This window comes from Typopeltis vanoorti, chromosome 20, assembly GCF_054136105.1.
Source record: "Typopeltis vanoorti isolate ZY-2024b chromosome 20, IOZ_Tvanoo_1.0, whole genome shotgun sequence".
Classification (NCBI taxonomy): domain Eukaryota; kingdom Metazoa; phylum Arthropoda; class Arachnida; order Uropygi; family Thelyphonidae; genus Typopeltis; species Typopeltis vanoorti.
The window spans coordinates 62,967,791-62,986,104 of record NC_143568.1 but is presented as its reverse complement, the minus strand read 5'-3'; the positions used below and the strand labels follow the sequence as shown (position 1 = coordinate 62,986,104).

Genomic DNA, 18,314 nt, shown 5'->3' with positions numbered 1-18,314 from the left:
TGTATCTGCCTGTATGGGTGGGTTTTCTGTAAACTGAGAAAACCAAGGATCCATTAGGCTGGCGGTTACTAGTGTGTCTAGGAAAGGGAGGCTGTTGTTTTCCTCTTTTTCCAGAGTGAATTTGATTCTGGGGTGTTGGTTGTTTAAGTGTGTTAAGAAGGAGAAAAGTGTTTCAGAGCCATGTGGCCAAATAGCAAACACATCATCAACGTAGCGAAGCCATATGGTTGGTTTTTGTGGGGCAGAGGCTAAGGCTTTTTCTTCAAAAGTCTCCATAAAGAAATTGGCCAAGGGTGGGGAGAGTGGTGAACCCATGGCTGTCCCCTCTATTTGTTTGTAGAATTTTCCCTGCCAAACGAAATAGCCTGAGTTCTTTGTGAACTGAAATAAGGCTGAGATGTCAGGAGAAAATTTAGCTTGGATTAGCTCTAAAGTTTCCTTGAGTGGGACATTTGTAAATAAAGAGGACACATCAAAGCTGACCATTATGTCAGTATGTTGGAGTGTAAGGTTTTCTAGGCTGGCTTTGAAATGGGCCGAGTTTTTTATGTGTGATGGTGTGTTGCCAGTATAGTGTGTGAGCTCTTTGGCCAAATGTTTAGCTAATTTATATGTGAGGGAATCAATGCCATCCACTATGGGATGTAATGGCACATTTTCTTTGTGTATTTTTGGGAGTCCTTAAATACAGGTGGGTATAGAGTTAAACGGCTTTAATCTGTTGGTAACTTCTACAGGCCAAGAAGTGACTCTCTTAAGGAGCCTGTGAAGTTTTCTAGTTTGAGAGTTGGTTGGATTGTAATTGATAGGGAGGTAAGTGGCCCGATCTAATAGAAGAGCATTCAGCTTACCTGTGTAGTCCTTTTGGTTAAGTAATACAGTTGCATTTCCCTTATCCGCTTTGGTGATAACTAATTCTTTATTATTTTTCATTTCCTGTAGAGCTTTATATTCCTTGTTTGATATGTTGGTTTTTGGTGGTCTTGCTTTGGAAAGGACACAGGCTACATCCAGTCTTACACTGTTGGCGACTTGTTGTGGAAGATGGCGGATTCCGTGCTCGATCTGGATCATAATATCCTCATTAGGTATTTTATTGGGAGCAATGGCGAAGTTGTGTCCACGTGCCAGCGCGTTGAGTGCTTCAGGCTTCAGGGTGACTGAAGAAAGGTTGATTACCGTGTTGGTAGCAGGTTTTGGAAAGACGGTAGAGTTCTTTTTTAATTTTTCGAACTTTTTTATCTGTCGGCCTCGTATTTTTTTAAATTCTTTTTCGGCAGCGGTACATGAGATGTCATGTAAAATCGTCCAGAGTTCGTGGTTCAAAGTGTGCGAAAGTTCATCTCCGACGGCACGAATAGCTTCGTTAATGTCCGCTAAGAGCAACCGCGTGGCGGTGATTTGTTCGCGTAGCAACACGTAGCTAGCGCGGTTGTATATTCGGAGAGCTTTTTGTGACACAAACCGGTGCTTAAATTTCACACAGTTCGGGATTACTTTATTATCCCGGCAGCGTTTCAGGAACGCTAGACGATTTAATTGTCTAGACAGCTTCAATTTCAATTTACCATATTGGCGGGCCTTCCGTGCGATTGTATCTCCGTGGATGATGTTGATTCTCGTAGACAGGCTTATACGTTGGTTATGCATTATTAAAACACTTAAGGAATAGAACAACGTAGTTAGGAATATAAATTAAATTAAACTTTAATAAATATTTTCCGATATTTTGGCAATGTCACATTGCCATTTTCTAAAGGAACTTACAAAAACGTTACGTGCAACGTAGGCACTACAACACAGAAACTGGGAATGAAAAGATGGAGCTATTGTTCTCCTAACAGTCCTGATGGTGCCCTCTAGCGGGCTAAGTAGGTGTTCTTGGCCGTTGGGCTGAAGGTCTGCAGATGTAGGTCTCCCAAATTTGGGGCAGTCGCATACACCCAAATTTGTTGAGGTTTGAAGAATTTCTCAGGGCTGAGGCTGATTCCATAAAGAGTCTTTCAAATTTGTATTTGCTACGGTGTATCACTGTAGCTTTCTTCCACCGTATTCTGTGGCGTGTATCCAGAGCATGGTCCGCAAGCCCAGAATGACTGTATTTGTGAAGACGGATGTAGTCCTTGTGTTCCGAAATTCTGATATTCGCTGTCCTGCCTACTTTGGCCAAACAGGCAGGACAGCGAATATCAGAATTTCGGAACACAAGGACTACATCCGTCTTCACAAATACAGTCATTCTGGGCTTGCGGACCATGCTCTGGATACACGCCACAGAATACGGTGGAAGAAAGCTACAGTGATACACCGTAGCAAATACAAATTTGAAAGACTCTTTATGGAATCAGCCTCAGCCCTGAGAAATTCTCCAAACCTCAACAAATTTGGGTGTATGCGACTGCCCCAAATTTGGGAGACCTACATCTACATCTTCAGCCCAACGGCCAAGAACACCTACTTAGCCCGCTAGAGGGCACCATCAGGACTGTTAGGAGAACAATAGCTCCATCTTTTCATTCCCAGTTTCTGTGTTGTAATGCCTACATTGCACGTAACTTTTTTGTAAGTTCCTTTAGAAAATGGCAATGTGACATTGCCGAAATATCGGAAAATATTTATTAAAGTTTAATTTAATTTATATTCCTAACTACGTTGTTCTATTCCTTAAGTGTTTTAATAAGACAAGGATGTACATTATCCCCTCTGTTATTCATTATCTATATGGATCACATTATGAAGGAAAGTGATATTAAACATGATATCAAAATTGGAGATGTTAATGTCAGCTCTTTGCTTTATGTGGATGATGTTATACTTCTAAATAAATCCGCTACAAGTCTGCAAGATTCTCTGACTAAATTGAATAAGTGTTGTAATAGATATGGTATGAAGGTCAGCAATAAAAAGACAAAGACAATGAAAATAGGCAGAATCATTGAAAATGTCAACTGTGTTGTGAATGGAGAACCTGTGGAACAAGTGAAACATTTCAGCTACTTAGGCACGATTTTTACTGAAGATGGTAAATTAAATATAGAAATAGACAACAGAATCAGCAAAGTTGGTATGGTAGGAAGTCAATTGAATAAATTCATATGGAATAAGAGAGAAATTAGTCGGAACATTAAATAAGCTGTATACAAGACAGTGTTCAAACCAGTTTTAGCTTATGGATCTGAAAGCTGGGTCAGAAGTAAAACACTTGACCGAAGACTAGAGACTGTAGATATGAGAGTCCTGAGAAAGATTATATTTGTGAACAGATGGCATCAATGGCAATATCATATTAAAAACGAGGATATTAGGAAAGAACTTGAGATTGTCAGCATCCAGGAATGCGTTAGCTGAGGTAATCTCAGGTGGTATGGTCACTTAAACAGAATGGGTGAAGAAAGATTAGCAAAACAATTGTTCTCTGCAAAACAACCCAGAGGAAGACCAAGATATAGGTGGATTGATATACGGTACAAAGTGCCTTAGATGATAGTAATATAAGATCTGATAATGATGGAGTCTTGATAACTAACAGACTGATTTGGAGGAAAATTGTAGATAGGAAGTTAGTAATGATGTAATTTTTTTCATGTAGTACTATCATATTCTGTACACCCCTTGAGGGTACATGGCAGGAATTTGATGATGATGATCTTTTAACTTAATTTATATGAAATAATCTGTCACATGGGGATGCTTAAAGCTCAGAGCTGTATAACTGAGAGGAGACTTCCACATAGTCTTTAAAGGAATGTCGAGAACTGACCAGGACTTCTTACCTAATGTCCAATCCGCATCTTATCGTGTTGCACCCTGTTAGGTATCTACCTGGATACTGAACTAACAATGGGCTGGCAATTTAAAATTTCGCCGACCAAATTGTATTTTTATTGGCTTAAACCACAATATTAAATGATGGTACAATATGACAGAATTTCATGCTGGCTGGTGGCGTCGCCTGGTTAAACAAGGCCCCCGTTGTTTTTGCCAGGGAACCAGGGTAAACAGCAAAAAGTCAACTACTGGAACAAACCCTAAAACACACCCCAACTCAATATCACCAGAGTTGAAGATTGGTACTATCAACATAAGAAGCCTGAATGGCAAACAAATGGAGCTAGCTGAGGAATTGGATAAGTACCAGATCAACATAATAGGGTTACTGAAACAAAAAAGACAAAAACTGGTGAGATCTTTCTGTGCAATAAATTCAAAATGTTATATTCAGGCAATGACAATCAAGGAAAAGAAGGAGTAGCCATAGTATTCAACACTAAATATGAGGCTAATCATTTTTGAATGGCAGGCAATTTCAAGTAGAGTGATGTGGGCAAATATCAGAATGGGGAACTGGACAATGAGACTTATTTGTGCCTATGGTCCCACAGAATGTTCTGCTAAGGTAGAAGTGGAGGAATTTTTTTAGACTTTAGAAAAAGCATCTGACACAATGAAAAATTAAAGTTTAGTCCATTTTGGGGATCTAAATAGCAGAGTAGGAAATAATTGTCAGATATACAAAAGTATTTTGGGAAAATTTAGAGAAAAGAGCAAAGCTAATAATAATGGCAAATATGTGTTGGATTTCTGCTCAGGACATTGACTGGTTATTACTAACACCAGGTTCCAACATAAAAATGTGCACAAATTCACATTGAGAGAAGAGGCAAGGAATAAGAAAAGTCTCATTGAATATGTTATTCTGTTGATAGGGATGTTTTTTCACTAGTGCAGAACACTAGTGTACAGAGGATTTGAAATTGGAAGTGACACAAACATTATCCAAGAAAAAATGAAAAAGTTGGAGAACAGGAACCAAACCTTGGAGATTCAATAACATTGATTGATTCAATGAAGAAAACATTGATTGATTCAGCCATAGAGGTATGTGGTGAGATTGTCTGCAAGAATAGAAAAATCAGAATTTCCTGGTGAACACTGAAAGTAAAAGAGGCAGTGAAGGAAAAGAATAAAGCATATTGAAAATTTTAGTGAAAATTTTACACTAAACACTGTGTAAAACCAGCTAAACAAAAAATGGGAACACTTGGTAAGAACATAGAAAATGCATATCAAGAAGGTGGCAAGATATTTTGGAGATTGTTGAAAAACCTAAGTAAATGGAGGAAAAACTGCTGTAAAAGGAGTTAGAGATGATATAGGTGATATGAAAACTGGAGAAAAAGATATCCTTGAAGTATGGAGTAGTTACTTCGAAAAATTGCTAAATGAAACAATTAGTGACAGCACAGTGGTAAAAAACACTGACCAGGGATGCAATCAAGAATACATGTTCATACTTGAAGTAGAAACAGCCATCAAAAGCCTGAAATGTTGGAAAGCAGCAGGAGTTGATGATAATCGACCAGAAATGCTGAAGTATGGTGGTATAAAAGTCTTACAGTGGCTGCATTGCATAGTTCAGAAGGCCTGAACAGAGGGACGAATTCCCGATGATTGGAGTAGAACTCTCATAGTACCAATATATAAAAAGGGAAATAAAATAATGTGAGAATTACAGAGGTATTTCCCTACGGAGTGTTCCTGGCAAGATCTATGCAAGTATACTTGTGAAACGGTTGAGAAGAATTGTGGAAGAAAAGCTTGGTGAAGAACAAGCTGGATTCAGGCCAAATAAAGGCTGTCAGGATCAGATCTTCGCTTTACGACAAATAGTTGAGAAAGCATGGGAATATAACAAAGATCTGTATTTAAGTTTTGCCGATTTGGAAAAGGCATATGACAAGGTGCCAAGAGAGAAACTATTCAATACGCTGCAGTTATATGGTGTCAATGGGGCATTATATTAAGCAATACTTAGTGTTTATTTAAGTTGTAAGTCAGCAGTTCGAATTGAATGAAGTACAGGAAGATGGTTTAATGTTAAATCTGGTGTGAGACAAGGATGTACATTATCCCCTCTGTTATTCATTATCTATATGGATCACATTATGAAGGAAAGTGGTATTAAACTCAATATCAAAATTGGAGATGTTGATGTCAGCTCTTTGCTTTATGTGGATGATATTATACTTCTAAATAAATCCGCTTCAAGTTTGCAAGATTCTCTGACTAAATTGAATAGCTGTTGTAATAGATATGGTATGAAGGTCAGCAATAAAAAGACAAAGACAATGAAAATAGGCAGAATCATTGAATATGTCAACTGTGTTGTGAATGGAGAACCTGTGGAACAAGTAAAACATTTCAGCTACTTAGGTACGATTTTCAGTGAAGATGGTAAATTAAATATGGAAATAGACAACAGAACAATAAAACTGGTATGGTAGGAAGTCAATTGAATAAATTCATATGGAATAAGAGCGAAATTAGTCGAAACACTTAATTATCTGTATACAAGACAGTGTTCAAACCAGTTTTATCTTATGGATCTGAGAGCTGGGTCAGAAGTAAAACACTTGACCAAAGACTAGAGACTGCAAATATGAGAGTTCTGAGAAAGATTATAGGCGTGAACAGATGGCATCAATGGCAATATCATATTAAAAACGAGGATATTAGGAAAGAACTTGACATTGTCAGCATCGAGGAATGCGTTAGCAGAACTAATCTCAGGTGGTATTGTCACGTAAACTGAATGGGCGAGGAAAGATTAGCAAAACAAGTGTTCTCTGCCAGGTTGGTAGGAAAACGATCCAGAGGAAGACCAAGAAATAGGTGGATTGATATTTCTGTGGATTGATACGCTACAAAGTGCCTTAGATGATAGAAATATAAGATCCGATAATGTTGGAGTCTTGACAAGTAACAGACTGATTTGGAGGAAAGTTGTAGATAGGAAGTTAGTAATGATGTAAATTTTTCATCTAGTACTATCATATCCTGTACACCCATTGAGGGTACATGTCAGGAATTTGATGATGAGCAAGATTTTTCTGGATTATCTAATTGTTAGTCCACCTACAGTCCTAATACTAACATACTATATGCTCACAGTCCTTTTGGGAGTAGAATTTGCTTAACACACATAATATCAATTGCTTGTGAAGCACTGACAAACATCAGGCTCACCAAGTGCTGTGACTCTCCCACACATAAAGCATATGGCAGATCATCTCATATGAATTCATTCAAGTTAAAAGATAAGTTTATTTTATATTTATAGTATGACAGTATTGTGTAGTTTTAGATTGAGTGTTGTTGTGTGATAGTTGTGATTAGTGTATGTTTGTTTAATTTTTTTAGTCTGTGTATTATTTTAAATTCTCTGTTTCTTGTTCAGAGAATTCAGAGATTCTCTGAATTCAGAGAATCCTCACACAAAATGGCAGTGCAAGAAAAAACATTGCATGAATTTGCATGAAAGAAAAAAGTGAATGACATGGATTTTTTGAGAATGGTATGTTTCTATGAGTGTAATACGTATGAATAGTGAGATGTTACAGATGGTCTCATTAGCAGACATGTTAAAATTGAAGATATTGGAAAAGATCTTGGCTGATAGTGAAGAAAGAGTATGACTGACAATGAGAAAGTATGTGATATTGACAATGAAAGAGTGCAATTAATGGTAAAATAATGATTGTCTACAGAGACAGCTTTAGACCTCAAAGTGACAAACGAGGTTCATTTGCTTCAGTTTTGACTTCATTTGCTGACTAGGAATGGGTGATGCACAAAATTCAGTTGCACCAAAAGCCAAGTTCTTGGGACTCGTATTTTACTCATTTACTCATATTCTACACACACACACACACCCTATCTTCAATATTTTTGGATGTGCTGATGTATGTTTTTTGCTTTGTCTATACAGGGCATTGATAAGATCAAAACTTAATTATGGTCCCAAGTCTATGCTTCTGCCAAGGACAGTACAGTACACTGCCGTGTCTAGACCTTATTCACCTCTTCACCATCAAGCCATCAAAATTGCAACTGGAGTATTTTGCACATCACCTATTCCTGGTCTATACATTGAGGCAAATGAACTTCCTTTGTCACTTCATGGTCTACAGATTCTCTGTTATATGCAACAAAAATAAAATCCTTGCTAGACCACCTCATGTGGCCAACTGTTTCTTTTTTTGTCCATGATGGGAGAATATGTACAATTATAGACAGACTGGCAAAAGGGTTTTAATCATTTGGTTTGCAGATAAAAGCTCTCTTGCAAGTTCTAGAAATAGTGATAGACAACATAGCTCAGCACCCTAAGCATGCTTCCACCATGGCAATCACACATGCCAACATTTAGCTTTTCTTTCAGCAGAGTGCCAAAATTTTCCACACCTCCTGTTGTTTGCCAGCAGCTTTTCAAAGCTAATAAAACTGAATATGCTATTTTGTGCCTGTCTGCAGAGACATTTCAAAATCAAAGGACCTAGTGGCATCTTCTTCTATCTTTCCAGACAACATTATATCTGCAATAGACCTTGAACTAAAATACATCAGATTGCATTGCTACCAAAGATGCATAATATATTCAGATTCACAAGGTTCTCTTCAGGAAATGAGAAGTCTAGAGCTACAGAAACTTCCAGTGCTCTCTCGAATCCAACACCACCCGTTTATGGAAGTTATGGAAGCTACAGCTAGACATAAACTTCTGTTGGATTCCAAGCCTTCACATTAAGGGAACCAAGGTTGTATTCGCTGCTGCTAGGTCAGCTTGTTTCTCAAACATCCACCATCTGCTTGTACCATACACTGATTACTAAACAGTTATCAGGCACAAGCTTCTACACCAGTGACATTCATCTTGGAATAGAGACTAATGATAAACTCTTCCAAATTAAACCTGAAATTAAACTATAGCATTCTAACCTACACAGAATTTGAACAGAAGAAGTTGTGCTTTCTTGACTCCACATAGGTCGTAGTCATCTCACACACTTGTTCCTCATGACTTATTTTTCACGGTATTAACAACACCACAAACACTTTTATCACAAAGATGTTTTATCAACGTTTATATTTCGCTAATTTTCAACTCAGCATCATCAGAGCACAACACACTTGTAAACACGACAGTGAGTGAGTGAAACAATGTAATTGCAAAAGACAAAAGATCTAAAGTCCTATTTTTGGCGCCCTCTAACGGGAAAAAAAAAAAAACAGCAGTTATCCAGGAGTTTTTCTTAGGATAACCATCTCCCAAATTTTTGGCAAAAGATAGCCAAAGTATTGTTGAAACATGGCCTTCGCACCACTTTCAAACCTCATCTCAAGCTGGCAACTCTGATCCGCTCGCCTAAGGATAAACTTCACCCTTTAGCACACCCAGGAGTGTATGAAGTTCCGTGTGACTGTGACTTGGCCTATTATGGGCAAACAGGAAGATCAGTGAACATCCGCCTGGAAGAACATGAAAGATACATTCGTCACTATTATTATGGCAAGTCGGGACTGGCAGACCACGCTTTGGACACTCCTTCACGCTGGATTAGATAGAGGAAAACGAATGTGCTATTTAGGAGTCGTTATAGATCTGAAAGATTATTTTTGAGTCCGCAATGGCTTTGAAGAATTCTCCCAACCTTAACAAATATGGTTGCATTAATTTGCCAAAAATTTGGGAGATGGTTATCTTAAAAAAAACTCCTGGATAACTGCTGTTTTTTTTTTTTTTTGTTTGTTTTGTTTTTTTTTCCCATTAGAGGTGCCAAAAAATAGGACTTTAGATCTTTTGTCTTTTGATACAGTGAGTGAGTGAAACAATATAATTGTTTCACTCACTCACTGTCACGTTTACAAGTGTGTTGTGCTCTGATGATGCCGAGTTAAAAATCAGCGAAATATAAGCGTTAATAAAACATCTTTGTGATAAAAGTGTTTGTGGTGTTATTAATACCGTTAAAAATAAGTCATGAATAACCATCAACACCTAAGCTTATCTGTTAGATTGACACTTGTTTCTGTTGAGGAGTGATAACATGCCTGTGTATGAGTGAGTATTTGAATGCTGGACTCACTATTAGTGTCTTGTTTTAATTAACTATCCACTTATCCATAAAAAAGCCCAGTTATTATTTTAGCCATTTTCACAATCTGTCTGAGCCCTATATTCAGGCTGATTTTATCAGATTCAATGGATGTTTCTTTTGTTTTTAACTTTTTGCATGCACTTAACATCTTTTATCATATGTGTACTCTTTTAATATCTTTTTTTTTTTATTATATTTTATGAACTTTTTACTTTTTGCATTTATTATTTTACAACTGCTTTTTATCCATTTTTATATACTAGTTGTTGTGCACTTTTCTTTTTAGAAATACATTTATGTACATTTTTATCTATATCTGTTTGTCATATTCTTTCTTACTAACAAACAAATGGAATGTTATCATTATTATTATTTAAGACAGACCTCCAGAGAGTCAGGAACTCCCTGGAGTCAAGGGAGGCCACACACTATACACACACCTCAGCTGTCATATTTGTTTTTGAATTTGTTCACTCTGCTTGCACACACATACACACAACATGCATGGAAATCCATTCCAATCATGCACCACTCTATGAGAGAAAAATCTAGATCTCAACTGCTAGATCTTTGCAACATTCAATCTTAGCTTCCAAGAATGCCTTCTTGCTCTTTCTCCACCCTCTGTAAAATGAAAATTTCCATCAACAATCCTGTATGACCTTTTTATAAGTTTGTAAGTCTCAATCATATCACCCCTCTTTCTCCTGTTTGCTATTGTCTGCAGTCTACAAATTCTCAATCTGTCTTCATAATCAGTATTCCACAATCCTGATATAATATTTAACACTCAGTGGAAACCAGGAGACCTGACCTGTGCACAATAGGCCAAGTGAGGTCTTATCAAGCCAAATTACTGTATCACTGTGAATTTTGATATCTTCTCTCCCTCTCTCTTTCCAGTATCTCTGTGCCTGACTTTCTGTTTATTTCATCGCTTTTATTCTGATATCCTAGATCTCTTTAAATTTATTGTTAATTCAGAATACTTTACCTGGAAGAATAAATGCTATTTTTAATTAGTATATGACTCAATGGCTGTGAGGCCCATACAGGCAGGTATGGCACCATCTTATGAAACCAGTATAATACTATTGGTTATAGTATAGTTTTTCTGTAAATTGGGTGTTGTATTCTCTGGCTGATTTTCCTGTTTGCAGAATGACAAACCCAAGTTTCCATTGATGAGATTGGCTAACATACCTTCAATTGAAAAAGCCCAAATAAAGATTTCTCATGTTACGACAAGAATTGAAACTTGAGTCAATTATGCGAACATTTCTTTAAATGACAATATTAATATTTTCTCTCTTTGTCCTTCAAGTAAGATAAATATGTAGAATTCCTATTTGCTATATGAAAGATACCTCCAAATGCATAGCCAGAATTCTCAGAAAATTCCATCTGACTGCCATGTTCAAACTTATCGACATAATCCACCATTTACTGCTTCACTTAAGGATAAATTTGATGCCTTTTGCTTATAATGTGTTAATCAAGTCCTATGCTCTTGTAACCTCTCCAATTTAATCAAACTGAACATTTATCTGAGACCTGCAGAAAGGTCACACCAGCTCTCATGCCTTCTCTTCAAGTCATCCACTCTAGTTGCAATAGTAAAACTGTTCCATTTGCACACTGCTCTTTTAGGGAAAAATCTAGCATCTAGCTCTTACCCCTTTCTTCTCCAGTTTATGCAGCAGCCTTTCGTGTGGTATTCTGTCAAATGCCTTAGCAAGTCCAACAGTATCATAATGTATCCATTCCCTTTATAGAATATGAGCAAATTGCTAAAACATGACCTCCCTTTTGTGAACCCATGCTATTCCTTGCAGGTATATCTTGCCTGACAACCCATTTCTGTGCGAGTTCTTACCAACTTCTTTAAAATCTTCACAACCAGTCCACAGATAGTGATTGGCTGGTAGTTAAACCATTAGTTTTTGCACCATCCCTTGTACAACAGAACTATCATACATTCTTTCCATTCGTGTCACACATTTCCTGAGCTGAGGCCCAAGTTATACAAACATGTCCAGGGCTACCCAGTTTGGCTGAACATTCCTTTAGCATATGTGTTGATATCCCATCTGTCACTATTGCCCAATTCTTATCCAGGTTTTACAACAGCTCTTTAACCTCATTCTCATGCATCTCTATCTCTTCATCCAGTGTATTAAAAGCACTTGCTGGTTACCTGGTTGATTGATCTTAGCAAAGTGAGCACTTATTATTTGAATAGACTCATCAGCTTCTGACACAAGGGCACCATCTACATTCAGTAAAGTTATTCCTCCTCATTCATTCTTTCTTTTACTGGTGGTATAATGATAAAATTCTTTTGGATTGCCTCTAACTTGTGCAACCAGTTTCTTTTGGTACTCCATTTAAGCTTTCCATACAACTCTTTAACTTTTCTGGCCTGCACTTTATGAAAAGTTATATCTCTTATTCTCACGATATTCCTTCCACATCATCTTCTTCTTATAGATCTCTTGCACATCCATTTCACTCCCATCCTATTTGTTCTTCAAACTCTAGGGACACATTTAGATAATGCCTCATTTAAGCACCTTTTCAAAGCTTCCCCTGCATTGCTTATACCGTGGTACCACAGGCTCAATTTGTAGCCTGTAACCTGGCCTAATTTGAATTTCCATATAATTAGATACTTCTCAGGACAGTACAGCATGATTACTGTTACCAGCTAGTGGTAAAGCAGTCACATTCTTAACTGAGACCCCTTCTGATGCATAGATCAAATCTAACACTCTTTGACCTCAATTCCTTCTTTCACATTATTCTTAAGGAAGTTGTCTCACAACAGTTTAATAAATTCTCCTTCATTCTTATCATGAGATTTCTCTTCTACCCAATTTTTGTTTGGATAATTTAAGTCACCCATAATGATTATTCATTTAGTACCCATGATGGTAATTTGGCAGTGCATTTCAGCAATCCCAGTGGCTAAACTCTGAGGTTTGTAACAACACCCACACCAAATAGCCTCCAACTCATTGCTACATGAGACATTATTTCTTTTATGAGTTTCTACCCTAATTGAACTCAAGTTATTTGATATCATTAGTAGTACCTTCATTCCTAAAAATACTATACCCTTTACACTCGATTCGAGTTACTTCAACTCTGATATCAAAGTTTCACTAATGCCAACAGTTTTAGGCCATCGTGTTCACTAAATAAACAAAATCAATCCCTTTATTCCTGATGCTCTTGGCATATTTGACATAACAAATTACTATCTGGCTTTTTCTTATACTTAAATCTACAGTGTGGTTGGCTCAGTTAGGCAACTTTCTCTTTTCCCTCTCCAGATGTACTCTGGGGGAGGGAAATGTCCAAACCCAAAGCATTCGTTTCCATCCCTTCATTAGATATACATATCATTATCATATTTGCATAATATTGTTTAACTTATACACACTTATTCTCACTATTCCTACCATGATCATCTAGTTTCCCTGACTCTCTGCAAATTTATATAGCTATTCAGCTTAAAAAAATGCAGTGTCTGGCTTGGTCCAGCATAAGGTTGAAAGTAGCTGTAGAAATCTTTGGGATACTTCAGATTTATTGCATTGCAGCATCTGCAGATATGATCATTTCCTTAAAGGATAAATCATGTCATTATCTTAATTATAATCATAATTTCTTTCTATTCTGAAAATTTTGAAAAGCAAACATAATTTAGAATTGCATAAAATATTTTTTCAATTTACATTTTTCAGCCCATTAGTTTGTAATGTTATGGTGTTGACTTAGTGTATATGTGCCAAAATGTAAAAAGATAGTTTGTTAAGGCCTGCAGTTATAATCAGTTGCATTTGAATTTCTTGTAGTTCTGTTAGTTTTTTATACTGATAATGTGCTGAAATGTTCAGTTTTTTTAACTAATTAATTAAATGTGACCTTTTTTGCACTTAAGTCACATTTCATTCTTAAGTTCAGATGACATTTAATTCCATTTCAACTAAGATCCTGAGGATATGCTACACAATGATATTGGTAGATCTGAAAAAAATAACTTTTTAAATGTGGAATAGTACCATGTCGACGTTATTTGTAAATGCGCACAGTAACTTGAAAATGCTGATTTGCATGTTTTCCTTTGTCAAGAGTATGATTCAGATATCTACTGGTACATGTGGAGAATTCCTTATGGATAGACAGCTCTGTTATTCTCACAAACTCTGTATTTGCATATAATATACATATTTGCTCGTTTTATTTTTATTTTCTTACAGACATATGGTGCACAAAGTAGAGATGTGATTTCTTTGCTGAACAAATTTTTATTATTGTTGCATCAGTACTTGGTTGCTAAGCCACAGAATGCAAGAGCATTTATTCAGCAACACAGTGAAGTGTTTCAGTAAGTTGAGTGAGTTGTTATTATTAAGAGTATGATATATATATGAAATATGTACTTCTCATATTGCTTGTTATATAAGCACCAGAAATCTTGTGCAAATATTAGTCTTTCTACAGTAGTGAATAATTACTTTTCTGATATGACATTTCATTAAAGATTAAACCTGCCAAGAAATCATATCCACGTTTAATCCTGTATCCAAATGTAAACAAACAAAGTTTGTGTGTGAAGTATCTTCATAACTAGGCTACTTGTATATAGAGGCTAAAGACTTTACATTAATTGCCTTAGTATCCCATAATCAAAACACACATCCTTTTTGGTATACACACACACACACACACACACACACACACATACAAGTAAAACCCCTTTTTTACACTTTTCAGGAGACATGGAAAAAAGTGTAAATAGCAGAAAATGTAAAAAAAAGGCTAAAAGATGACTTTCTGCTAGTATGTGAGTCTACATACTAGATTACAAAATTTAATAACTGAAAATAAATGAATTTACAATTACTTACATTTATCTATTTAAAAAAAATCTTTAATTCTTGATTGTTTTTGCTTTTTGTTTTTTTGACATAGCTCCAGATTGTTTTGCACTGAGTTTAATGCTTGACCTGTTTTTTACTATCGTGTTCAAAGTGGAATGGAGAGTCCAAGATCTTTTGCTAAATACACACGTTTTCCGGCATGCCAATCTACACGTCACAGAATTGCCATCTTTTCTTCTACTGAAATATATTGTCTGTCTTTTCTCCATGTTACTAACATGGATAATCCACCACTGCAACTTGAAAGCAACTTTCACACCCTAATTTACGTAGCAGAAATTCTGCAATATCAATTCGTACTGTGATTGAAAAATCACTCATCGCTACATTACTGCTGCAAGCATGCAAGTCACTGTGATGGCAGAAACGAAACTACAGCCAAAAGCAATGCCATCTGGGAACAGAAATGCAGATTTCCGCAGAAATCGATTCCAAAATCAGTATTGCCACCCAAGAAAAAAATGCAAATCACGGGTAATAACGTCTGCATCAAGTTGTTAATGGGGGGGAAAACAATATATTATAAGAATAGGCATTAAGACGGGACCAATGGAAAATGACGTAAATGGCAGAAAAACGTAAATTGCGGGAACGTAAAAACGGGGTTTTACTGTATATATATTATTATAATTCATACAATGCTGTGTATTATAGAACATGCCACTATCCAAACTGGTTTTGACCTTTATTAAGGTGAAAAAATAAAGGGATGTTCATCATAGGCCTAGAATAGTTAGTATAGGAGTGCAAGAGAGCCTGATAGCATTAAGAGAAAAAAACACAGATAGATAGTATGAAAGATAGAGAAAAGGCCTCAGTTCTTTTATATCATCATATATAGCCAAATGCTATCAGTTTTCCTTTTTCACCATTCTCATGCAGATGAACACCCAAAAGACCAATTGAAACTAAAGTGCATAGATGACTGATACCCAGGTGGTTGGCCTTCTCTGTCTGGAATTGCTCTCCAGCCATCCCTACAATTGACCATAAGACCACATTGAGCTAAGAGGATGGAACAAACCATTTAAAAAACTTCTCATAGTAAAAATAGACAGAATTTTATAACCCCCCCCCCCCCCGGTGAATATTGCATGATGTGGTGGCAGTGCCGCGTCGTGGGTAGGAGGCGGCGTTGTGCGAAACGTTTTTCCGCACCCCCCATAAAATAAGTTTCCATGAAAAACTTTACTTTATTAAAAGTACAAAAGTTTATACGCATACATAAAAATAAATTTTATTTAACAATAGTAGAACATTGTAATCACTAAAATTCATTAATAAGGAGTAATCACTAAAATTCATTAATAAGGAATTTTTAATAATAAACATTTTTAAAAATGTTTATTCCTTAATATATAAATACAATAGAATATATATTAATTTAAAATATAAAAATTTTATATTAAAATAAAAATTACTTTTATTTTAATATAAAAAGAAATATTACATAACAAAGATAATTTGGAGATATGCTTTTAACTATATAACAATTAGTATAAATGTAGATTATTTTACATATTTATTTGTCTTGCTTTAGCTGCCACAAAATTTTTAATATGTTTAATGTCTAATGCAGTGGTTCTCAAACTGGGTGCCACGAAATTTTGAATCGTTTATTTGAAAAAAGCAAAATATTCAATTGCCACAAATAACTAAATCAAAAACAAAAGAATTATATATTTTGATTTTAATGGATGAAGCATATATAAAAATTATCATTTTTTGTATCACTCTTATATTATATCCTGGGATTTCATTAGATCACCGCGTGTCGTAGTAACTAGATATGTGACGGCACATAAATACTGGGGAAAATGAACTAATGAATGGTTAGTTGTCCTGCTGTCTGTTTTAGTATTTCTCTGTTCAGTGTGACAAGTATTATACATGATCATTTCCCCTAAACAAAAATCATATGAATCTTTTGTCATCGGTGAGAATAAACGAAGTACGATATTAAAGTCGTTAAATTCAGTGAGTAGAGGTTTTTCTTATTGTTATGTATTCCAACTATAACGAGAGACATCGTAAACAAATGTTTTTCCTTTTTCTATCCGGAAAAAAAAATTATTTACTTGAAATAAATTTTAAAATAAAATATTAAAGTTACATATGCCCTTCAAAATCATGAATAATTTTTTCCTTAAAAAAAGAAGTGAAGATTCTGACGATCAAGAAATGTCTACTTGTAGCAAAGCTAACGAACCAATTTGCACTAATTAATTATCAAAATCTGATACTTGCATTAATGAATATTTGACTATTTTTAACGTTCAGCAACAAAAAAGCACTAATGAAACAACAGAAACAGAAAGAATAAGTTCATGTAAAAAGGGAGCAATGAAAAAGAATGTAAAAACTCGTTTATATCAAGAGAGCTATCTAAAAATGGGATTTACGTAGTGTGGTGATAAATTAATTCCCAGACCTAAGTGTATTTTGTGTGGTTTGTTTCTATCAAATGAGGCTATGGTTACTAGCAAATTATTGCGACATTTCTCCACAAAACATGACAACTTGTCGAATAAAAATCCTGAATATAAAAGAGTTAATAAGATTACAAGAAAAACAAAGTAAAAGTTTTGTAAGAAAGTTTACAATTTCCGACCGAGTTCAAGGAGTGTGTTATTTAGTCACTGAAATAATTGCAAAGGAAATGAAGCCTCGTACTATCGGCGAAATCTTGATTTGTCCGGCCTGTTCAGCAGTTGTGAGAACAATTTTTGGTACTGAGGCAGAAGAAATAAAGAAGATTCCATTATCAAATGATACTATGAGTAGACATATTAATGATCTGTCAGTTGATATCGAAAAGTCAGTTATAACCAAAATAATCGAATCAAAATTTTTCAGTTTGCAGTTAGATGAGTCAAGTGATATCGGTGGTAAAGCACACTTACTTGTTTTTACTCGATTCATTGAAGATGATAAAATTATCGAAGAATTTTTATGCTGCAAGGAATTCGAAAAAACTATGATGGGAAAAGATGTTTTTGATATAATGAACACACATTTTAATACAAATGGTCTATCTTGGAAAACTCCTGTGGGTATATGTACAGATAGTGCACCTTCTATGGTTGGAATTACAAAAGGGTTTGTTTCCTTTGCTAGAAAAGAAAATGAGAACATTATAACGACTCATTGCTTCATTCATCGTGAATCATTGGTGGCAAAGACAATAGGCTTGGAATTAAAAAGTGTATTAGAAGAAATCATTCAGATGGTTAATTATATCAAGGCCAGACTATTAAAATCTAGAATATTTGCAGGACTATATGAAGAGATGCAATCTCATTACAAGAATCTTCTTCTTCATACCGAAGTGAGATGGCTTTCAAAAGGTTACGTATTGGATCGTTTTTTTGAACTTAAAGAAGAAATATTAATGTTTTTCCAAAATGAAGACAAATCAGAATTCTAT

General features: G+C 35.6%; 1 protein-coding gene across 4 annotated transcripts in view; it reads left to right on the top strand.

Moving 5' to 3' along the window:
- The window catches only part of IntS1 (integrator complex subunit 1), a 664,867-nt gene that overhangs the window by 578,790 nt on the left and 67,763 nt on the right, over positions 1-18,314 (top strand). For all 4 annotated transcript variants that reach the window (XM_090410538.1, XM_090410537.1, XM_090410536.1 and 1 more), the window contains exon 43: positions 14,204-14,331. In XM_090410538.1, coding sequence (XP_090266664.1) covers positions 14,204-14,331 — 128 coding nt within the window. The remainder of the gene's footprint in view (positions 1-14,203; positions 14,332-18,314) is intronic.